The following is a 24596-nucleotide window of genomic DNA, read 5'->3' on the forward strand; positions in this document are numbered from 1 at the left end:
ATTTATGTATTTTTCACAATTTTGTACTTGACTTTGGATACATTAACCATTTACCATATCAGTATCAAAAGAATTGTAGTTTGTTGTGTCAGTACCTATACTCTGTACTATAGTGCAATGACAATAAAGTAGAATCTATTCTAATCGAAAGTACTCATACTGATCACTCAACTGATAACTCAGTGGCTAAAACCTATTGTATTTATTTATATTACATTTATATATATTACTGTACGTATGCACTTTACTGCCTTTTTGCACCTTTGGTTAGATGCTAAACTGCGTTTCATTGTCTAAGTACCTGTACTCTGTGCAATGACAATATAGTAGAATCTAATCTAATCTAATAACTCAACTGATAACTTAACTCTATCTTTTGAGTCTGCATGCATTTTTGTCTCTCATAATTCCTACTAAACACGCATGGTTAATTCATCACGTACAAAGAGAGACATTACTCCAGATGCTCTGCATTCCTTCGTAACAAGCATGCATCTCCTGGAATTTGACATGCACCCCCCCTCACCCCGTCATCTGACTTTGTGTCACAAATCCATCCATCCACTCATTCTCTCACAGCCGCTGGAGACACACAAGCAGCGAGCGCTACAGGTCACTGGCCTTGGATTCCCGGCCTGTCGGGGCTCTCTGCTATGTGACTCAACGACAAACCCATCACCATGAAGGCGGCTTCGCCTCAGTTCTCCACCCCCCAGCTGTTCACATGGTAAGGGAGGAAGGATCATCTGGGCTGTCTGCCCCGAGCCATTCAGGCACAGAGAAAAGAGTCTGTCTCTCAGCGGAAGCAAGAATCTCTCCGGACAATAGTTATATTCTGTTAGGACACATGAACGGGCCAGCAAGGACGCCAAAAAACCAGCCAAAAGGCAAAAAGGGCGTAAAGGAAATACCATCTCAAACAAGCATTAATACTAGAGGCATTCATAGTAGTTCAGGAGCTGTAATCACAAAACATACAAGGACTCAAAGTAGCAGCGAACTGCCTGAGTGAGCAGAAACTCCAAAATAAAATAGAAAAGAGTGAGTCTCAACTCTAAGACCGCAGAGTTTTAAGCACCAATGGCTCCTAAATCTGAAAGGAATTAGAGGTCCATCACTTTGAATCACAACGAATTTGAATCACAATGGCCCTCATTTATCAAACAAGCGTAGAAACGAGCACAGATCTGAGCATATGTTTCGTCTTACAACAGGGTTCACATGGGATTTATCAAACGATCGTATCTCACCAATCACAGTGTAAGAATGATCGGCTGTTGATAAATGTGTCATTTAAATGTCACGCCCTAATATATACCTGATTCAGATGGCTCGCCTCCAGAGTTTACGACACCGAAGGAAGCAATACAGCCAAAAAGAGTATTTTTTCCCCCTAAAGTCAGCTTTATTAGCAAAGTGCACCGTTACAAATAACAACAGGAGTGAATACACATTTTACAGAAATACACAGCGACAGAGGTTTATGAAATAAAAGTACTTACAGTTATAAACTCTAAACTAAACTTTGGTGAATATTTTATATTTGGAGCACAGACTTTAAAGTTTTCACAGATTTTTTTTTGAAGGAGGTAAACAATGTTTTAAAGTAAGTTTTAATACAAAAAGAAGAGGAATTTCTCAGAGGCAGAAAGTGAAACACTGACATCTGCAACACAACAAACTAGTTTTGTTTGGCAGCATAAAAAGTGAAAAGGTGGTGCTGTCAGCAGAGTAGAATGAGTGAATGAAGATGAATAATTAATTTATACATTGTGATATATAAAGCCTAATAATCTATATAACATCCAAATATTGTTATTATGATGGAGATATATTATTCACCTCTTTACATTTACTTCTACATTCTTTTATATTAAGAAGTATGTCCTAGTCAGAGGAGCGTGTGGCAGCGCTAAATAGATCAATTAATATCTAAGATCAATTCTCCGACTCAGACGGGTCGACTTCACGTTGACTCAAATTTGCGTACACGAGCTGAGAGCAGACGTGAGATCTGATCGTACCCTCCGCTCACTTTACGCTCACTTTCTGTCATACGCTTGTTTGAGGGCCAATGTCTTTAAATGACGTTCTGTCAGTCCAAAACCCAGAGATATTCAGTTTAATTTAATTGAATATAGAGAAGAGCAGGAAATCTCCATATTTGAGAGTCATTTTTGCATGAAAAATGACTTTGACCAGTCGGGTGACTTATCAAGTTAGTTAGTTGATCATTGCAGCAGTTATGAGATGGGAGTCAATGGTAAAAAAAAAATCTTTTTCGATTAAACTGCGTGAACTTATTGTCTCCAGAGGCCAAACCTTCATGTGGACAGGGAATGCCACTTCAATGTGTGACCACTGTGTGCTGTCATCCATAGAAACGGCTTTGTGAAAAGCTCTTAGGAGCAAGCTCTTCGCTCTGAACTTTAGCAGAATTTGAGGACTCCTAATGGTGGGATAAGACCTTAGCGTATTGGTCTCGACCTTAGTGTATTGGTCTCGATACTCAATAACGATAACGGTACCCAGATCTAGGGGAAAAAACTATCTGTATGGTTTTACTCACAGAAAATCACTGTGAATTTGAGCATGGTGTATTTCACGGATTTGACAGTTCAGCGTGCAAAGAAGCCACCAGTTGTGGTGTGTAGATATGGTATCAAAATAATGTATCGGTCCCACTTTAAGGGCACTGGTATCGTAACTTTTTAAACGATACAAAGCCCTACTGGTCTACAAAAGTAAAACCAGCTGGCTGAGAAATCAAACCAATATTGGCTTCAGTAATGAAGTGTTTAAAAGTGCTTTTCAACCAATCTAAAAAGGTCTACTTCATATGAACTATAACATAAGACAATGGGTGCTGTGCCTCGATATTATCCTTTAGCAGCGTGTGAGTGCGACCTCAAATTAACATGTCAGTGGGGAGAAAACAGCTCAAACGTTGCGTGTTGCCACTGTTGTGCCGGCGCAAACACAAACACCACAAGCTTCTGCGGCCGGGGTGTAATCATCACAGACCACTTTCTCAAACCAGATGTGTAGAGCATCACTGGCTGCAATCTCACATCTGTCCAAGTTGGAGTATCCATAGAGACCAAACACACAGAATACATACAGTTTGCGCAAGAAGATCTCAGGGCTCTGAACAGGACGTACGTGGGAAGTGCTTGAACAGCAGAAGAGAGGAGAAGATTGATTTTGTTCTCTGTCTTGGTCAGAATATTTGCTGATCAACTGCTAACTTGTTCGTGCTTGAGATAAGAAGTAGAGAACCTGGGACATGTGAGAGATCAAGTCATGCTACAGCTGATTTCCTACATGATTTTGCACATGTGGGAAGCAGAATATCACGCCAATCCTCATAGTGAAAAGCCTCGATTTTCCTGTAACGTGGGCCTGCTGCTTCCTTCCAGTCATCCACCTCCAGGGTTGTTACATAACACAACACTGCGCTGCTTTTAGCTCCACAAAGGAAACCATTTGAATGCTCCCTGAAAAACACAGTTACAGGCTTCACTGGCTACAAGAACATGCATTTACTTTGTCTCTTTCAGTGTCTCTTCTAGTCATTTAAACATCCTGGGCAGCAGACAAAAGACTCTAAACATAAACTGGAGGAAAGTGCATAACGACTGAGTATGAAGCATATAAAAGAGCATCTCTAAAGCCTGTGAGACAGATCCGTACAGTATACCAGGAGGAGGAGGAGGCGGCATAGTTTCATTCCACATGCACAGCTCCAGCCAGATAAGAGATAACTTTATCGACCCATTCATGGAGAAAAAAAAGAAAGTTGAGGCGCGTAAGCTCTAAATAATGAGGTAGGTGACTCTTCAGCATGCAGCTTGTAGCCTCGCTGCTTAGCATATGAAACAAGGAAGGAGAAGGTTAAAGCAAATACCCTTCACTCAGCGCTTCCTGAGATGTGCCTTTCCCCAGCCCAGATGGCCGTCATTAGGGTGCTGCTGCCAACTCTGGAAGTCTTTGATTTATTCTGCAGCAAAGATTTTATCTCCCGGATCACAAAATAGCAAACACACAAGTAGGGTAGTGGAAAGTGTAGTGACTAATATTGTTCCTAAGCATCATATCTGGGTTCTCACTCTATTTTAGGCTACTTTATACTTCTAATCCACTACATTTCATTGGCAAATATTTTGATTTTTACTTCACTACATTTATTTGACAGCTGTATTTGACATAAAAGATGTATGATCTTATAAAATACAAGGCACTGTTAAAGATTAAACCAGGTTCGTGACCCCTTACAATAAAGCACTGTCTAGTTGGGGCTATATGTCACATTTCAGATGTCTATAATTTGTTAGCACTTCTAGCAAAGGATTTTCACCATCATGGTTTCATGTAAATACAACCCCAATTCAAAAAGGAGGGACATTGTCTAAAACATACATTTTTTTAAAAGTGCTAAAGCTTTCACTGCCCACCTTATTAGCTAGCAAGGTGTACCTAATAATATGACCATTATCTGTAAACCTGAGAGATGGCTTTGCCTGAAAATCCCAGTCATCAGCAGTTTGCTAAATACTCAGACCAGCCCGTCGGCACCACCAACCATGCCACGTTCAAAGTCACTTAAATCACCTTTCTTCCTCATCCTGATGCTCGCTTCGAACTTCAGCAGCTCGTCTTCACCATGTCTACATGCCTAAATGCATTGAGTTGCTGTCATGTAATTGGCTGATTAGGTTTTTGCCTTAACGAGCAGTTGAACAGGTGTACATAATAAAGTGGCCTGTGAGTGTAGATTCATTGAAAACTGTACAAAGACAATATATGTTATGTTCAAACTGCTAGATCTTTGTTTTCTGTAAATATACACTCACACACACTGTATTTGATGCTTTGTTTTTACAGTGTCCCAGGGCTGTTCAAGGCTCAAGAAGGAAAACAAGCCAATATTTCACAAAAAAAATAGAACAGCAAAGCTTAGAGAAATGTGAAAACAAATTTGTAGAGCAGAACCTAGTTTTTTCTTCTTTTCTTCCTCATTAATCATCATATGACCCCTCAAATGTATGTTGTGACTCTTTGGAGGGGCCCCGACCCCTTAATTGGAAGGACTGGTTGAGATACCTCACTGTAATTAAAACTAGCTCCACCTCAGTATCAACAGTCTAATAATATATATGATAACATATCAGTCTCAGATTTCCACTCAAGTTCATTTTGCATTATTTTTTCTTTAAACTTTCTATGCACTCTTTAAACTGCCATTAAACAGCATGCATGAAGTCCTTTTTTCACAAACTCAGCAATAAGTCTGACTTGTGCCATTTACATTTTGTCAATTTCACAACAGTTCAAGTCATAGGTTTACCATTAATACACACACATGTAGCAGAAAATGTAAGAAATAAAACTATAACACAGTATATTTACATTTACAGTGATTTTAACCCAACTAACTGAAGATATTAATACAAGTATGGTAGACACACTTTGACACCAGAAGTGCACTTTACCTGGCTTTCACAGCTTGTTAGATATAAATAAAGCAATGTTACTATAAATGAACACACATTACTTTAGTAGAATATTGAATGCAGGACTTCTACTTCCAATGAAGTATATTTACACTGTTGTATTGAGTCTAAAAAATCTTTCACCACCGCAGACATATAAAAAAAATCCCCTCTGAGTGGCTCTTGACTCGTTGGGAGCTGAGGACCAGGTTCAGATGTGGGTGTAGAAAATTCCTGCCTTATTTATGTAACCTTTGGTGCAGGGCGGTCAGGGGCTTAGGTGCAGGCTGTGTGGGGAAACCTTCAGTTTCCTCAGATCCAATGATTAGTGACACTGTTTGAACTTTAGCCGATTAAATAGTCATTTTTTTAAGCAAACATCCACAAACATTAGTTAGTTCCAGCTTGTCGATATCCAGGAGCTGTTGCTTTCCTTTGTGTAATGTGAAAGTAAACTTAATATTTTGGGGGGGTTAGACTGTTAATCAGACACAGAAGACATAATAACATAACAAATGGCATTTATTTGAGCTCTGGGGAATTATGGATATGGGGAATTATGGATATTATGTTTTTTCCCTTTTTGTGTCATTTCATAGGTCAGACATTTACCTAATTAATCAAAAATGGAAGAAAAAAACACAAGTTGCTCCTCCAGTTTGAACTGCATCCTTTGTGAATCTCATTTATAAGGGAATCCAATACAGTAAATCATATCAATCCACTGCATTTATTTATTCTAGATTAAGACTTTGTTGTTGTGTTGTTGTTGTTGTTGTTGTTGTTGTTGTTGTTGTTTGTGTTATTTGCAGTGATCGCATCTATAGCAAACTGTCAGATGAGATTGAGATATATATTTTTTTAGAAATCATGGCAGCACAAGAGAACGCAATGAAAAGATATCAGACAACGTGAGGAGCAACAGAGACTTTGATCTCATATTCTGCCCATGTGACAACTCATATGGCTGCATTGCTCATCATCATGCCCACTGTTAAAAAAACAACAACAAAAAAAACATGGAAGCTGTGAAATTACTCACACATCGGACTTTAAATTCCAAACTATAATTGTAATCCAGACACCATTTATCGGATCGGTATTAAAATCCCATTGAGATTTAAGTCAAACATGCAACGCAACAGAGAAGACGCATGGAAAAGATACCGCACTTGCATTCAATGTCTGGAATGAATAATGTGGATAAACCCCGCAAAAAATACTGTAAAAACGTTTTAGTGTGAGAAAATAAATGTGGCGTTCAACAGTTCAAACGAGACATGCAGAGTTTCATGTTCTTACCTAAACCGGGGTGAATCTTTAATACATTCTTCAAAATCCACCGTCATCTTGGGCTGGAGAGTAAAGTTGAAACGCGGTTAAAATTCAGATTTCATGTCCCGGGTGTAGAGGAAAGCAGCGATGTTAAGTATCCGATACAGCGATCCGATCCTCCCGCCGTCTCCTGCTCCTGCAGCGGTTCAGTCACTCAGCCAGTCCTGCTCTGATGATCCGGAGCTGCCTCAGTCAGTACTGGAGCCCGTGCTGCCTTTAAGTGCTCCTTCTAAACTCGGATTTTTAACATGCCCCGTCTGCAGCGTGACATATTGTCTTCCTGTTAAAATAATCGCCTAACTAATTTTTCTAGTTTTGCAGGAAACACAAAAGTGTAACGTATGACATTTATTAACCATTTCACTCAAAAAGAATGTAACAAAGGATGCTATTGGCAGAGTAATAACACTGTGTGTAAATGATGTAGGCCTAACTTAAGAGAAATAAATGACTTAGACAATTTTTTGAACATGCCTTTGTGACTTAAGCAAGATATGATAACACTTTATTTTGAAGGTGTCTACATAAGAGTCACACAAGCCTGTCAGAAACATGACATGACAAGTATCATGAGCATTAATGTTACTTCAAAGTGTCATTAATGTTCATGACACATCCCATGTCATGTTTATGACACGCTCACGTCACTCTTATGTAGACACCTTCAAAATAAAGTGCTACCATATCTTGCTTTAGTCACAAAGGCATGTTCAAAAAATTGCCTAAGTCACATTTTATTTTGACTTAGGCATCATAAATCTGCTTAAGTCACACACTTGACATAGGCCATTATCTTAAAGGGGTGAAATCACATGATCTGATCAACTGAGGATGTAGGCGATTTTACCATAGGTGGCTGGCGTCATGAGGAGAGGATTTGGGCAAAAAAACAAAACAATTTTGACAAAAAAATGACGATATTCCACCTATTTTACTGGGAAAAGTACAGCACAGTTTTAAAGGTACTTTTACGTTTTTTACTTTTACTCAACTACATTTCAGAGATGAATATTGTACTTTTCACTCCACTATTTCACTCCACACATTTGTTCAACATTTATTTCCTACTTAAAGAAAAGTATGAATACCCCAATCTGCAAATTCCAAAGTTGACTAAAGATGTAAACAGTGTGTAAAAAGTTTATAATTGTGTCTGATATCAGGCAACCACAATGTAGAAATAAAGAAAAAAAGCTGATTGAGTTTAGGCTAATTCACTACTACTAATTGCAACATATTGGAGGCCTATATATGAATAATATGTTTTGTATGGAAAATCTTAATCTTCAAAGTAAGTAGTAGCCTATAAATACAGACAAATGTAGAGGAATAAAAAGTTTTAAGCCTAGAATAAAGCCTAACATTAAAAATGTCAAATAAGGTACACATATTTCAAGATTGTACTTCCAGTAACTACAGTACTCTGTCATTTACCAGCTGTGGTGTCGTTTTTCACACAACTTGTAACAATGTCAACATTTCCAACAGCATTTGAATGCAACACGTGCTCAACCCTCTGCATGAGAATGAGTAGATCTCTAACGTCACGTTTCATCTCATTTGAATGAATACAACATGTGCAGTAATCTCATATAGGCAAGAAGCATACACGTGAAAGATATTTCCTCCTGAGGTCCCCTGTTTCTATTGTAACAGCAACAAGAAAACATTTACAAGTATAATACGGTACATACATGTAATACATAAAAATCTGTTAATTTGCAGATTTGCTGACAACCACAATCTAATAGTTCTTCATTTTTCAGCTACCTGCTCATCACAGAAGGGTGATTACGTCTTTTTGTTACTCTGTGGTGTTTTAATTCAAGCAATGAATAAGCAAACACTTACAATTGTTTCACTAAGAAACTCCAGTCAGATTCTTATCTTCTTCACACCTCTGATACAGTATGTATGGCATGTTTTCCATGTCAGATCATCATGTTTTACTGCTGTACAAGCTGCAAAAATCTATTTAATGTAAAAGCTTGACTCAGTGAAACTAATTACTTTAACACTGACATTTTAAAGAAAACTTTAACACATCATAGGGTCGCTGTATCTATCTACTTTCCCATGCAACCGAGTTAAATGAGAGTATCTTAAGTGCATCCATTTCCCCGGCAAGGCTATTATTAATTTACAGGAAACGGGAAAGCTTGGAGAAGGAGCGCCTGCTTGGGATTTCACTGCAGGTTTTCATGGAGCGGCATTGTTCCTTCCGATCCCGGCTTTGAAAAGGCTGCGGCTCAGACCATGAATGGAGATGATCTCATCCACTCTCAGAGGAGGTGTCTTTGACTTAATACCACCACCAGTCGCTGACACAACTGAATCTCAGAGGAACCATACTGACTTTATCAGATGTTGCAGCAGTTTGTTGTGTTATAATGTTTGCTTTTTTAGTCATGCAAGGGATGGTGACGTTGGTTGGTTGGTCCAAAATATCTCAATATAGACATTCGTGATTACCAGACGGTGTGTCTTACTAATTTTGGAGGTTCCCTTATTTTCTTCTAGCGCCATCATGAGGTTGACATTTGTTCATGAGCAACCCCTGCAAAGCTAATGACATTCCCATCAGCCTTAGCTGTACAAAACTGAAATGGTGACCATAGAAAATTCAACTTTAAGACAGCTCAAAGCTTGAGGCCAAAAATCACTTCCACCATAACCTAGAGGTTATAAAACCAGGACTATCATCTGTCATACAGAAGAAGCCTGAGGCACAAAGTGCCTCTGTTTTCTCTTCATTACTTTGGGGATGCCTCAGTCTTTTGACTCCCCCCACCATCCCCCCGCTCCATCTTTGCCTCATCCCAGATCCTTTTACTAATCTGAGATCAAAGCACCAACTGCTTCTTTATGAAGGTGTCGAGTCAGCAGTGGGCTGATCTGAAAGTGCAGACTGCTGGAGAAACTTCAGAGCAAACTTGGTAGCATGCATATAATCTATACCATTCTGGATTTTATTAAATCAGCAGCATATGATCATAAATTCAAACATTAATGTTCCCCTTTGGTCTGAATTTGTAATAACTTGATCCCTTAACTTTTTTTTTTTTGCCATCGTCAGGTCAAATATTTTAATACACCCAATAAGTATTTGACAGATTACCTAAAACTTGGATAACCAAAGTGTATTTTGGCGTTAACCACCATTTTTTTAGGCAGCCCATCTGTGGTTAAAGCAATCTCTTATCGCTTGCTTCCTTTTATTGGTTTAATGGTACGCTTATGCAGTGTGAAAAGCTGCAACAATAAAACCCACAACATACAGGTATAGGATTTTTCTTAGGTTTTCCACCTGTGAAAAAGCTGGTACAGTAGGGGAGATAACAAATAGCTGTCAGTTGGCCTAGGCTGCAGCAGCGAGAAAAAATGTCACTAGCTATATTTGTTCATGTGTGTTTGCTTTCGGCATTTTCACGAAGAATATTAAGACCGCTTTTGTTTCACTACTTCCAAAACACATCTTTAGTTGTGCTTTGTGTTTAGAACTAATTAGCAAGTTAAGATAGCATGCTAACACACTGCTAAACATTAGCATGCTTACATTTTGAGCAATTTCGGATGCTGATATTAGCATTTAGTTGATATCACTGTGCCAAAATGGGTATTCAGACAACAAAAACCCTTGTTTTACTGATATTATTCATTATAGACAGGGCAAATCTAGCGGTTTCCGCATATTTTTATGCTAAACTAAGCTAGCCTGTTGTCAACTGTTGCCTTATATTCAACAGACTGATATGAGAGTGGAAACCTTACTTATCTAAATTTGAGTATTCCTCTAACTATTTCTTTACAATCTGGGACTTAATGAGGTTTTGGGGGCAGATTCTGAGTCATTTCAAAGACGGACTTGAGTGCTTGACAGCAAGACAATTAACAGTGGAGACTGCCATGCTATCATATCAGTTAATGACTGTTCACCTCCTGCTGCTTTTGTTTTCTACATGTCATGTAAAAAAAAGCAGGGATGAGGCTCTTCTGCCTTTGTGCAGGAAACGTGAGTGGAAGGGAGCTGTCGACTCCCATTTTTGCTCCCATCAGAGGCCCTCTCATGGCAGACACAAGCACTGCTGCAGTGTGGAATCACTGAGAGAGATGTGTTGGTCTCTGGGAGGGTGACCTACTTTTGCTCCTCTCTTTGGTCTGCTGGAGAGAGCTGCGAGTTGCACTGCTGAGCACACAGCTTGTAATGTTATCCCTTCTGACTGCAGGTGCAAGGCTCTACAAGACACTACCAACGAGGCATGTACAGATGCTGCATGAATGTTCTGTATTATGTATGTGTCGTCTCAGCACGAACTTACTCCAAAATGTATTCCCAAGCCTATTTTAAATTAATTTTAATCTTGCTATAGGACTGCTGCGTTTACACTTCTGAAAGTATGTGTGTGCTAAGTGGATGGAAGTATAGAGGCATTCTTGCTTTAGAGCTCTGCAGACTGATACCACTGTGAGAGTAAATATCAGAATCAGATCTTCCTTTAGTCTTTGTTGTTTTGTTTTTTTCATGTGCAATTTGGTACAATTATACCTGTAAAACATATTCAAATAAAACAAGACTAATACAAACTGGTAGACTAATGCAACCAGTTTTAAGGGGTCACATAGTTTGTGTCCCAAGGAAAAAAGTTGAGAACCAGTAAAATAAATGATACTGCATGTTGTGGTCATAATACTCATTTTAATAAATAATATTCTCGTTCTGCATACTGGGTCATATGCAAAAGCCCTTGACACATGACCTTTCCGGGATTGAACACCATCCATTACCAGAAGCTGTTTGCTGTCATACTAACATCACTGCTGACTTATTTAGCAGCACCCCCCAATGCACATTAGCCCATGTAGCTAATGTCTCAGTCAAAGTGCCTCTCCGTCCCTGCAGCTCTAAGCATGACTACTGGGGGCGTTATGCCTAACAGCATCGTTTCCACTGCAAAAATAACTTGGGGATGGAGGTAGAGGTCTTCCAAGCTATATGTTTTCTTGGTTCTAATGAGAAGATGATGTTACATAAATGAAGAACCCATGAAAAACTCAATGAGGTAAAGTGGTTGTCTAGTTATTAGAAGGATCTTGGTCCGATCCCTGGCAACCCAAAGTGTCCTTGAACAGGATACTGAACTCCTAACTGCTCCGAATGAGCAGGTTGGTACTATGCATGGCAGTCTCTGCCATCAGTGGATACACTTGTTTAAATGGGTGAATATATGTATGTGTCACAGAGGGCTTTGAGTGGTTGGTTGACTAAAAAAAGTAAATTTGCTTTTCTGAAAACAACACTGTTCTTCTACGTTCTTCAGCTAACTCAACAGAGGTCTACAATACGCACGACAACTAAAGAAAGACTTCTTCTGCACCAAGGTTTCTTTATCACAAAGATGTAAAGCAGGTATTCTGGTAAGACTACATAGATGGTTGTGACTCTAGATGGTAAACTCTTGAATACATAAACTGCGGTTGACAAGTGGAACTTTTTTTTTAAAACTTTTGGACAGAGCTTGGCTGCAGATATTGTTTTTCCAACCGACTTTAGATGAAACCATGCCTACTTGCATATGACAAAAGCCTTTGTGCAGCGTCAGAGGCTGTGTTTAGGCCAGCAGTAGTGCGGGCAGCTCCAGAGATGGAACCTTAGTTTGTGGTTGGCATATTTGAATCCAACCAGTGCAAGAACCAGCACTGGGGGTATGATCCCAGACCGCCCGACTCCCTGGAGAATAAGCAAACTTTTGTTCCTGCCGTTGCACAGATTGGACCGAGTGCTGCCACTCGCCAACCAGCCTGCTGTAACCCCTGGTGCTGGAGTTCGATTTTTGAGTTAGTCCATAACTGCAAGTCCATCTCTGGAGCTGCACTGGATAGCTTCTTGTCTCTTTTATGGTCTTAAAAACAGTAAATTTATCAACACAGACATAAGAGTTGATCTTCCCATCCTTTTCCCAAAAAGTCAAACTATTTATTTAAAGTCTTGTCTGGTTTTTAATAGGTTGAAAAATAAAGGTAGGTCCTTCACATGCATGGAAGAAATAATACACTATTTCTTCATTTTTGAATGAAACTTGGTTGGAGTCACTCATTAGCGCCAGATTGGATTACTTAGTATGTCAATCCGTAAGAACACATTGTGCTAGTAAACAGACTCTCTGGAGCAGCGAGTCATTAGACATTTTGACCTTGGCTCCTTTGTGTGTTAATCGTGTTAGGGTAAGCCTAATTGCTTCAGGAATTGTAGGTTTTACAACCCAAAGCCTGTAAGCAATGGTCCAGCTCCCTATCCACTCTGAAGTATGTTGTTCCTGTCAGTGATTCCTGTGAGGGAAACAGTGACAGGATCCCATAAAGAGCTGAGAGGGTGAGTACTGGGTCAAAGCTGGAACAAAAACAAAGGAAAGTACTTTTCAGGAAACATGTTTCTCTGTGTCAGCTAGACTAGTATCAAATATTCAGATGCCCAAAGGCAATCCAAATCCTTGCCACCAGGTGTAAAGATGTTTAAAGAATAGCTAACAGGGTCGGTGTAGGGTGTTGCAAAGCAGCTGACCCCTTATTTGGTGAGGAACAATGCAGCCTATTAACTCAGATTTAGCAGTAACAAAATAGGCCCTGGAAGCTAGGGTAGAGAACTTTTTTTTCTTTTTTAGAATCACAGAGCAAATCTAGCCCTTGGCCAATCACAGGCCGTTTTAGAGAGAGGGCGTTCTGAATGGCAGGTCTACAACTAAAGAAGCGGCTGATATTTTGTTCTATCTTTGGAAGGGCTAGTTGTTTCCCAGTTAACAGTCTTCATGCTAAACTCGACAAACAGCCTCTTTAGCTTTAGCTTCATTTGTAATTGACATATGGTGAGAATAAGCCTATTTCCCAAAATCTCAAATCATTCCAACTTACAATTGATAGACAAGACAGCAAGTCTAAAAAATAAAAACATCTTATGACAAAATGAGTACAAGAAAAATGAAAAAACATATATCCTAAAGGTTTGTGAATTAAAAGTAGTCTTTTAGTGTCAGTGAAATAATCATTTAATCACTTCTTTATACTGTCCCCAAAACAAGGTACACAGTAAGCAAAACGACAAGGTAAATCCAATTCAATATTTAAAATAAAGGCAAACAGTATAGACAAGAGCAATTATTAGTGCTACAGCTTACTGCTCTCCAGTGATCCCAAGATGATTGCCTCAGTAAAGATAAACCAACAAACAGGGAACTGTGAGTGCCTTCTTATGTACGCTTGGTTTTACACCCTTACAGTGGACATCTTTGTTCATGTCAACAATTCTGCTCAGCAAACATGTCTGGCCAATGAAGGTGAACATTTGTTTTTCTGTGCACATTGTTTTATGGAGAAAAGTAGGGCAAGATGAGCTGCGGGCTTGGTAAGTACCCGCCCACTGAATCACAACACGCGCTGATAAGAAAAACACACACACACACGGATCTACATTTATACATGTGAGCTATAATAATTGTATCATCAGAGTTATTTTGATTTCTTGACCTCACATTTGTAGTTTTTCTTGCATCTCTCACAAGGTAGATCTAATTTTAAGGCATCTCATCTGACATGATTGATTTCGCACATCAAAGGATGGATTTAATATTAGATGACCAGAAACAACAGATCTGAGACTGTCTGACTGAAGCAGCCTCCTCTCTCGGGTGCGGCTGTACGAGATCCTGAGAAACAAGTCTGAGGCTGGTGTTGCTAGGCAATGGCTCAGTGCTGCTGAGGGAGGCGGGATGAGGAAATCCTGCAGACGAGCACAGGAGTCACAGACACCCCAGCTGCTTCGTACACTTTATTTGGTCATGGTCCACCTACCATCTATCGGTGTCCACCCACACCATGCTACCTGTACCAAAAGAACGCTGGTTTAACATTTACATTTAGTCATTTAGCAGATGCTTTTATCCAAAGCGACTTACAGGAAGAGTAAAAAGCAAACAATCAAGGTATAGTGCAATAAGAGCTATTAGTGCTAGTGACAATTCTTTGAGGAGTAGACTTATCATGTGGTCTAGGCCACAACATGGTGCTTTAGGTTAAGAAAAGATACATAATTATTCACTTTATGTTCTCAATTTTAGGGATTGGGTATGTTTGTCAATCCACCACTTTTTTCTTTATAGATTTCTTTATAAGTTTGTAATGATATTCATGTTTCCCAGAGGACAAATCCTGCTGACTTTGGTGATTCTCTGACTTATTCTAGCACCAACAGCACATTGGAGTTAGTGAAGTCACTTATCTGTGAAAAATCTCATCTTCCTCATGGATTGGCACAAAAGTTGTACACATATTCACAGATCTTAAATGATTAATTACTTTGCAATCAGCTGACTTTTCCTCCAGTTTGTGGTTCTGAGTGAAATATCTCGACTCTTGTCCTGAGATTTGGTAAAGACATTCAAGTTCCTCTCAGGATGAATTCTCAAAACTTTTAGACCTCCCCACTTTTTTTCCATCAGCCTAAGCTGTTCGTTAGGGCTCATTACAATTAGCATGCTAAAATGCTAAACTGTTGGGCTGAATGCTACAGACAGGGTAGAGATGTCATACAGTATTAAAAGTGTGACTGTTGGGTTTTGTATTTTCAAGGGATTTACTGACATTAAAAAAAAGAGTATGGAACAATGTCAGCATTTTGTTTTAATACAAATACAACATTTAACAATCAGTTTAACAAAAAGTGTCATTCTAAAAGGACATTTTCTACAAAAGCACTAGCAGAATGTTCCTTCATGTGTTTCATGGCTAACACAATACTGCCACCATGTGGTCAATTCAAACAGGAGCACCTTTATCAAGCAGTGACGATGCACACCATATTGAAACGTCTACTCTTCTTGGTGTCAGGAGCTCAAGTTGCACGCTTCTTTCTTTTTCTTGTCTTTAACTCTGTGAAAAACAAAAAAGTAGATCATGTTAAATATCTAAAATCACACAGACTCTTGAAACTGTTGGGAGGTGAACTGACAGCTGGTAACTTACTGACTGACGCGCCGCTCGTCTCACTGTGATGAAGTGCAGCCGTTACATCTGTTGCGACTGCAGGCTTTGATGCTCGTAGCAGGTATTTAGGTACATGCTGAGAAACGTGAACAAAAACAGAATTCATGGAGATGAACACCAATGTTGAAGAAGGGTGTCTCTTACAGGTTTAAAGCAAAACGGGACACCAAGTGATGTGGTTGGATGATGCTAAATTTACCAGTGAGCTCATGCAAATGTGTGCATTTTTGTAGTGCTGTCATAAATGTATCCCCAGGAATAAAGGAACAAACACAATTTGATATAAAAGAATAAAGCTAAATCCCTTTTGGAAAATTCAGCCCATCCTCTTTAAAGAATCAGACATGCTCCCTCTCATTCAGGTTTCCAAAAACTTGGAGAAACGTGCAACAAATCCTCTAAATTCCAATAATGCACCATAAACTAACTCTTACCATCTTATGCATATTCCAACTGTTGCACTTAAAAAAATGACATTAACTTCTTATGTATTCTGCATTGGTTGTATAGTACTAGCTCTTAAATTCTCTTTTTTTATGTGCTGCAAAAACTAATTTATTTAGTAGAAAAAGAGTGTAAACTGAACTGAACTAGAAGACTGGAAAGAGGTCAAGAAACCAGACATTTTTATGGTCTTCTTTAAGACAGAATATTTTAGTAGATCTTTTTTAAAGGATGCAATCACACTTTTTTCTTCCAGTACAGATACCTGAACTCAGACTATCAGCAAATTCCTGATCCAATATCAGTTCTCTCTTAAAATAATAAATAAGGGAACCAAAATCTGTATACCATCATGGAATTTATTGGCATCATTTCTGTTTAAGATCATGTGAGGACAGGGATTACTGTAGCACTAAGGCCCACTGTGACAAATCTGACCAAAAACAAATAATTTTTTTGTGACAGTGACATAGAATCTGTATTAAATGTATCACATCTGGCTGTTGCCCTGACTGCTTAATAAGGTAAGTATTTGCCCTGATACTACTAATCTGGCATATCAGATCCAAGTACTCTTACTACTTTTTTTTTTTTTTTTTTTACAGAAAAAAGTATTTAAGACCCCTGGACTGCAACTGTCATCTGAAAACAAGCATTCAGTTTTAAAGTTTAATTTATCTGCCTAAAGAAAATCACTGAAAAAAACAAAAAAACCATTGAGTAAAGGACTCCAGGCTGGAAGATTATCCACAAAGTGTTTAAGCAACAGGGGACTGCAGTTCAAGTCTTTGTAAAGGAGAGGACAATGCACAAACAGATATCCTTGAGTGAGTAAACAAAGTGCTCTCTCTACTTCAAGTGTCCATCGATGCCTAGTCAGGTAAACAGTATTAGTGACTGCGAGCCATCTGAAGCCACTCTACCAGCTTCAAAAGAGCACTCAGAGCTCGAAGGAAGATGATACAAGCCTCTCACAGACAGTGAGAAATGTAAACAAAGGCTATGTGGCCCCTTGACTCCTACTTCAAGACCAGGGGCCTGGTGCATAACACTTCTTCAGGTTCTTTTGCTTTATAAATGTCAATCTTTGAGGAAGTAGGCGCACATGTTCAGGACTCATTTCTACACTGAGTCTGCCAAAGATGGACACAGAAACACCTTTAAACATCAGAGCGAAGATCGAAAGTTATGCCTTGCTCCACTACTTATTAGACTGGCAAAAAAAAAGAGCAATTTCACCGACTGCATCGCATTAGTGAAGTTTTCCTAACAGAGCCAGAGAAGCTGTCATTACACACGGCAGGGGATCATTGTAGCATCTACACAACCCATTCAAAACATGTTTACCATCAAAATCTTGATCATCAATGATATTAAATGTCAGAAGGATGAACAGTGTATCATTCATTGCGCTCATGTTGAAAGTGACTTTCAGGAAAATTAAACGATAATTAACAGAGAGATGGTGGATCAACTGTAAAAAGTTAATAAATGTAAATTTGATTGACATTTTTATCAAACACTATCCAGCCTGAAAAAGTAATAACGCAATCAGTGAAAAGGGAAACAACATAAAATTAGGTTTCATCTCTCATCTTATATTTCATATTAATTTTACTTGCAACTATTACTGCATACATCTGGCCTGATGAATGCATGAGGTGCGCCCAATCTTTCTTTATAAATACCAGTTTATGTGTGGGAGAAGGCATTTGTTTTTGTGCCTCCACATTGTTCATGCATCGGGCCCCAGGTATGTCTACACGAGTAGAAGGATGCAGCAGTAACCCACACAGATGAACCCATGAGGATCAAAAAGCTTGTTTCAGACAGTAACCACGAACACCAGCAGCAAAAGATGATGTACGTGTCTGCAGACACTCGGTAGACCCGGTGGAAAGGTATATGTGCATTACTGCTAAAAGTGCATGCACAGGAAATGTGGTTGAACGCTACATTGATGCCAGTACAGTGACATGTTTGTCTTGCACGTGATCTATAGAATTAATTAAAAACCACAGACTGTTAACTGCCTAAAGAATTTTTTGCCCTAGTTACTGGCATACTTGAGGTTACCTAAATGAATAATGAGCATAGGGAAAGTTAAAGGCATACATCAAATTTTTATGTTTTGCATGTCCTATATTTCATCTTGATAACAGGGTTCACACTGTTCCCATTCTGTCCATTTTGAAATGTAATGTAGTGTTTATGTTCTAAAAATAAAAATAGGAATTTAACTTAAAAATATTTAATTGATCTTAGTGGATTTGCAGCATATTTGAATAATTAATACAATTAACAAAATTAAAGTGAAGTCATTAAGTGCAGTTTTAAGTGACACAATTAAGCATCTGTTTTCATGAAAAATAAATACTACCCGGTAATCTCTGGAAAGGCCAGAAAGTATTGTATTAGTTCTTACAATTGTCCTAAAGTTATTTCCAGAATCTTTAAAACTCTCCCAACCATCTGAAAGTTCAATTTGCTACATAATAAAAACATTTTAAGCTTCTTTTCCCAGTTATGACTCAAATCCAAACAAATTTCCAAGCAATTCAAGCAATTTGTAAGATTAAATGTTTCATTATCAGTTAATAATTGTCTGTTTTATACGTTACTCTTTATTATTACATTTTTCATAAAACAATAACATGTTTATAATTTTCCTCACATCATACAAGACAAATAAGAAAATTTGTCATTTCTGGCCACCTAGATAGGAAACAAAGTTGCGACTTAAAACTTGGGTTGAAAAATGTTTTTGATTGTGCAGCAAAGAGAATATTTTTTCATCCAGAATGGACTCTGGAGATACTTGTTGAATCACCTTCGGGCTTTTAATATTGTCAAATACCATCAAACTGTCATCACTCATATTGTTGAGCCCTAACTGTTTACTTTAGAGACATGTTGTACTTCCAATACACATAAACTCTAATGTTGCATATGCACACATCTTGTCAACTGAAAATAACATTAGCAACAAATTCTATCTTGAGAGCCAGAACATCTGCATTTTCACCTCATGCTGCCTGGTAGATAAGTAGATAATACTCAAGTTGAACTGACCCAGGAGGTTTGGGGTCGAGGATGAGGATCGATGCTCACTCGGCTCTGGATCCTCTGGCTGTGTCGTCTTTCAGTGGAGCTGCTTGGACGATTTATGGTGGACGGCCGAAGGCGGCTGCTGGTAGATGCAGTTTCATCTACTTCAGCGAGGAGGTCTGTAACTTCTCCATCACTGATCTCCCCCTCCACCATGAAGCTGTCTATGCAGGGACAATTTCAAAATATGAAATAAACTTAATTTCTTGTAATTATCTATCAAAAATCAAATCTTTATTTTGGAATACTTTCTGAAATACTTTGCTTCACCTGTTGCCTACATGACCTGGCCTTGAATAGGCAGGGGAAATGGATGAATGGAGGCTATATTTCAGGGATGGGCAACTTAAATGCTGGAGGGGGCCACAATTTTTCATGGACACTACCACAGGGCCACATATAGGACCGTGCACTTAACCAGCTATGATGAAACTGCAATTTTAAATATGTTTACAGTGCAGTAACGTGACATATTTCATGCTCAAATGCATGTATAACAGTATAGATAGGAATACAAAAGTTTGAGGCAAATAAAAAATAACCACTGACTGATTTCTTTTTTTTTATCCAGTGCAAGAACAGCAGACCAACATTAATTGCAAGAAGTAATTTTGTGTATTTTTACACTGCACTGCACAGATTTCATCCTCAAATGCATGTAGTTGTACTGAGGGCCACTTCAAGTGAGGGTGCGGGCCGTTTGCGGCCCCCGGGCCTCCAGTTGCCCATCCCTGCTACATTTGATCCCTAGTAGTATAAGCCAGTGTGGCATACAAATCAACTGTGACATAGTAGGCCATCATACTAAACATTTACATATTTGTTTGTTTTATGGTATTTGTTAAACAATCCACCCTATTTTTGGAATAAACTTCTTTTACTAAAAGAGGATAATCTGCTTTTACACAGCTTTACCTGTGTTCTGAGGAGTGACCACACACTCTGGACAAATCCAGTCACCTTCTGGGCCTGTGTTTAATGGTGGTGTCAAGCAGTCCATATGATATCTAGAACAATAAGCACAGTTCTGTGTTTAAGTACCTTAAATGTGTATTTCTAACAGCTTCAACAGAGCTTGTTGGTGTTTTAGTGATATAGAACGTCAGTGGAAAAGTGGTCAAAGTCAGTCAAGCACAACTCCCTGTTGTACTCAAAATAATGCAACTGATATGACTAAAATAAACACTGTGATGTACTGAAAGTTAAAGACCAAAATAGTGCAAACTGCACCAACACTGCCATGTCATACCCTGTATCACACTGTATGCACACTAGCAGCCGGTGCCTGCGGTCACTGCGTCCACATTCCTCACAGATAACAGGATTGCTCCCCTCCTCTTCATCATCGCCATCGTCTTCCTTTTTCTTCGTCCTCACTTTGATCTGCAGCAGGACTACAAACAGTTCAACCCCCAAACACTGCCCACATATTTCCACACATTTCCAAGCAGAAAGATTCCTTTAGGATATGGCACATAATGACCTTCTTTTGAATGTCCCCTCCAGGGCACCGTCTCTGGTGGATGAAAGCAAAACTGATCCGATCAACTGGGCAAGTATTGGCTGTCTGTAGATTCAGAACGGAGTAACAAAATGCTTAAATTTCAGCAACAACCAAATATCCCTTGATTGCCATGCAGCTTAAACATAACAGGATTTTACAATTTCACATTCTGTCCAGAGAAAAATAAAGGTACTACAGAAGAGGATTTATCCATCTAAAAAAAGATGCAATTAATGATTACTTGGTTACCTTTTCCTAAATAATCCATTAATTGTGGTGCTTACAAATATCCAGAGCCCAGGGGAATTTATATGACTTGTTGTTATGTCCTACCGACAGTCTAAAACCCAAGCTGATCAATTTGAAATTATATAAAACAGAGAAAACCAGCTAATGAGAACATTAAGCATTCTTGTTTGATAAGATAGACGATTCAAGGGATAATATTTTTGTGTCAATCAACTTCTCTTTCAACTGAAACGTATTTTGATATTATATGAAACAATGATCATATCAACATAGCTATTTCTTCAAAACAGTAAGCAAATAAGGTGGGGTAATTAAACTTGTTTTGAAACATTATCAAATCAACTTCTCTCAAGATATTAATGTTGATCTGTTCCCAAAAAAACGATTTTGCCAAAGTGGGACTGATGCACCATATTCAAGATAAATCATATTCTGGTGAGATTATCAGTGATTAAACATGACATATTTTAATGGGCAGGAGTAACAGGGGATGTGTATGCTTACCTGGGACCATTGCAGAATACATTGAAGGCAGAAGACGTGATGGCAGCTGTCCAGAGACGCCACTGTTTGCTTTTCAAAGGGACTCAGACAGATATAACATTTATCTGCACCCTCGCAATCATCTGTTGTGTTTAACACGGTAGGCGTATCCATGATTTAAATATGATTAGACAATCAAGTGTCTGTTTATTAACGGCTTTTGTGACACACACACACATTAAATCATAAATTATCTCGACTTCGGGTTGGTGTGTCAAGTTTCCTGTGAGCTGTAACGGTAACTCAGATATTGACAACTAGCTCAGTTAGCTAACTTTAGCTTATTCGGTTGCTAGCCTAAAATAATCGTTAAGCCTTTCATGACAACACAGTCAATGTAGTAATACGCAGTTAACTCTTTTGTTGCTTTAAGCTAGTCAGTGCTACATGATGAATTACATAAAATAGTTATAATACGCTTGTTAATTAAAGCATTCAGGTAGCTAACTGTTGATGGCCTCCTTTTCTATTCATGTTCCGCGCTACGCTGAAAACATCCGGTCTATTCTTTCAGAATAAAAGCGTCAAATCCACAATTCCACATTTAAGTGTTTGGGAATTAAACCAGACCAAAAAAGGGATTATTAGCCCTGGGCAATCAAAAAAAGATGAACTCCAGCAAAGATATCCCCGGTGAAAGTCTAGTTTGGTTATCTACCACTACCCAGTAATAATAGTTTAAACTACTTTGTAAAAAATGATCAAATGAAAATGTACATTGGATTAGAAAATTTACCAGAATAATGCAAAAAGTCAAGTTCCAGCAAAAACAATTTAACTGAGCTTTTTTTAAAAAGTGAACACTTAACAGATCTTTACACAAAGAAAAGGAGTGTGTTGTATCATTACAGAAACACCTAAATCCTTGAGAACAGATTTATATACATTTATATACAGTATATGGGACAGATCCAGATCTTGCATGAAAATGTCTTGCATTGGCAAGAACTTTGTTAAAGAAGTCGGTTGTACAGTGTGTGGAAGAACCAGGTTTAAGGCACTTTTCATTTTCCATTTGCCTATTCATGCCCATGACTTAAAAACTAGCTTACTCTTAAGGTTTGTTTGTGTGTGTGCATATATAATACACTCATCATTCATATGATGAGTATACTACTCATACTTGTATGTCACACTTTACTGAAGTGGGTGGGTGGGTGATAAAAACAGAATGTGCGCATATTTCTTTCACGTTATGGTTTCCTGCCCCTCACTTCACTCCACACCTACAATACAGTAAAACAGGAAATTAAAGCATCTGAGCAAAGAGCAGCATTGCTTGCTGTACTCTGAGAGGAGCTACTCAAACAACGTGCAGCAACAAAACAACGCTCTTGTTTTCAAAAGCAGTTTTCTGGAGATCAAACAAAGGAGTCCCTAAATAACTGAGTAAGTGAATAAGTGAGTGTTTTTAGAGTCTGAGTTGAGTTTGTGTTAAGATCCTAGAAATATAAATCTTGTGTTTCAGAAAACGTTGTAATTCCTGAAAATGTGGCTTTGTGTCATGAGAATGCTACTGGAAGTGTAACTTTGTTGGCTTTCTTGATATTTCACTTCACTTTTTTCCCCCTTTTTCATTAAATGCAAAGTAGTAAATAAGTGAGCAAATGTGTATTCTATCACGTTTAAAAACATCCTTCTTGGGTTTCCAGATACCTGAACAATAGAGAATAATGTAGTCAGCTTCTAGAACAAAAAACATTTGTTAAAAGCAGATCGAAAGCATGACTAAACTTTGTTTCCAAGGTAGTGGGAAAGTAAAAGTGGAAAAAAACTGAATGGAAACATGTTTGTGTTACAGATGCAGCAGCTTTTATGAGAACCAACCTACGCTTTCTGGCTTTCATTTGACAAAACACTCAATCCACAATGAACGTGACGGTTGGCAACTGCAGTACTCCTTCAGCAGAGTACCAGTACTACTTCTTCCCAGCTGTCTACATCATAGCTTTAGTTGTAGGTCTACCAGGAAATCTGGCTGCCCTCTTCTTCTTCACCTTCAGGGTCACTCCCCGCACATCCTTCAGTGTTTACATCAGCAATCTGGCTCTGGCTGACATCGTCATCCTCTGCACTCTGCCCTTCAAAATCCACTACCACCTGAACAGAAACAACTGGGTGTTTGGGGACCCGGCCTGCCGCGTCACTGGGATTCTGTTCTTCGCCAACATCTACATGAGCATCTGTTTCATGACGTGCATCTGTGTGGATCGCTACATGGCCACTGTACATCCACACACCTATCTGAGGCTACGGAGCCCCTGGTGCTCTCTGGTTGTGAGTTTGGTGCTCTGGTGTGTAGTCGCAGTGGCTATGCTGGTCTTTGTCCTGATGGGACCTCTGGAAACCAACCAAGACGCATCTGGAACCCATAGCTGCTTTGAGAATTTTGCCAAGAATGAGTGGAACACACGTTTAGTGGTCTACAGCCTTCTGTGCCTGATCTTTGGCTCCCTGGTGCCCTCCATGATTATCCTGGTGTGTTACCCGCTAGCTGCAAGGCGTATTTCCAGGATAAGGACTAAAACAGCCCAAAAAGCAGTGAGGGTCATTTACACTATCCTGGCTATAACGCTGCTTTGCTTCCTGCCCAACCACATGGTGTATCTGTTGCACCTCCTCCGACGCCTGGATGTCATCCAGAGTTGCACCGCAGCCAACGTCATCTACAACGCCAGGCGGGCTACCATGGCACTCGTGATCCTCAACACATGCCTGGACCCCGTGCTTTACTATGTTACCACTGGCCACTGCGAATGGAGTAAGTTTAAGATGACATGGCGGTGGGGAAGACCTAGGAGGAGAAGGGGTGTTTATACGATTGCAATGAGCTGAAGGGTAACAGCACATGCATCATGTAAATACATCTCTTTTAATGCTACAGTGTT

At 39.0% G+C, this 24596-nt stretch overlaps 3 protein-coding genes across 5 annotated transcripts in view; 1 reads left to right on the forward strand and 2 right to left on the reverse strand.

The window, feature by feature from the left end:
• acap3a (ArfGAP with coiled-coil, ankyrin repeat and PH domains 3a) overlaps positions 1-6987 on the reverse strand; it is an 85295-nt gene extending 78308 nt beyond the window's left edge. For both annotated transcript variants that reach the window (XM_059332674.1, XM_059332673.1), the window contains exon 1: positions 6795-6987. In XM_059332674.1, coding sequence (XP_059188657.1) covers positions 6795-6841 — 47 coding nt within the window. In that variant the 5' untranslated portion in view covers positions 6842-6987. The remainder of the gene's footprint in view (positions 1-6794) is intronic.
• A 7735-nt stretch (positions 6988-14722) lies between these two features.
• LOC131971065 (PHD and RING finger domain-containing protein 1-like) lies at positions 14723-22298 on the reverse strand. 2 transcript variants are annotated; one of them, XM_059332351.1, is made up of 7 exons: positions 21670-22298; positions 20896-20928; positions 20662-20795; positions 20328-20419; positions 19377-19576; positions 15840-15936; positions 14723-15746 (listed from the first exon to the last, which is right to left on the reverse strand). In XM_059332351.1, the coding sequence occupies exons 1-7, from the start codon at positions 21820-21822 to the stop codon at positions 15709-15711; spliced, it is 747 nt and encodes a 248-aa protein (XP_059188334.1). In that variant the 5' UTR covers positions 21823-22298; the 3' UTR covers positions 14723-15708. The 2 variants fall into 2 exon arrangements, with proteins under 2 accessions (XP_059188334.1, XP_059188332.1); XM_059332349.1 differs by having other exon boundaries at positions 14725-15746; positions 20896-20979; positions 21670-22294.
• A 219-nt stretch (positions 22299-22517) lies between these two features.
• On the forward strand, positions 22518-24560 carry LOC131972301 (lysophosphatidic acid receptor 6). The gene is made up of 2 exons (XM_059334116.1): positions 22518-23097; positions 23510-24560. Exon 2 carries the CDS (start codon positions 23578-23580, stop codon positions 24541-24543), a length of 966 nt encoding a protein of 321 aa, XP_059190099.1. The 5' UTR covers positions 22518-23097; positions 23510-23577; the 3' UTR covers positions 24544-24560.
• The last annotated feature ends 36 nt before the right edge of the window (positions 24561-24596 follow it).

This window comes from Centropristis striata, chromosome 5 (assembly GCF_030273125.1).
Source record: "Centropristis striata isolate RG_2023a ecotype Rhode Island chromosome 5, C.striata_1.0, whole genome shotgun sequence".
Taxonomy (NCBI): Eukaryota; Metazoa; Chordata; class Actinopteri; order Perciformes; family Serranidae; genus Centropristis; species Centropristis striata.

What these genes read in the sequence shown, in the direction of transcription:
- LOC131971065 (XM_059332349.1), bottom strand. Translation starts at nt 21,822, where the DNA reads ATGGATACGCCTACCGTGTTAAACACAACAGATGATTGCGAGGGTGCA. An exon ending in GAGGGGACATTCAAAAGAAG is followed by an intron (nt 20,796 to 20,895) that starts GTCATTATGTGC and finishes GTCCTGCTGCAG; the next exon opens with ATCAAAGTGAGGACGAAGAA. An exon ending in GGTCACTCCTCAGAACACAG is followed by an intron (nt 19,577 to 20,327) that starts GTAAAGCTGTGT and finishes GTCCCTGCATAG; the next exon opens with ACAGCTTCATGGTGGAGGGG.
- LOC131972301 (XM_059334116.1), top strand. Translation starts at nt 23,578, where the DNA reads ATGAACGTGACGGTTGGCAACTGCAGTACTCCTTCAGCAGAGTACCAG.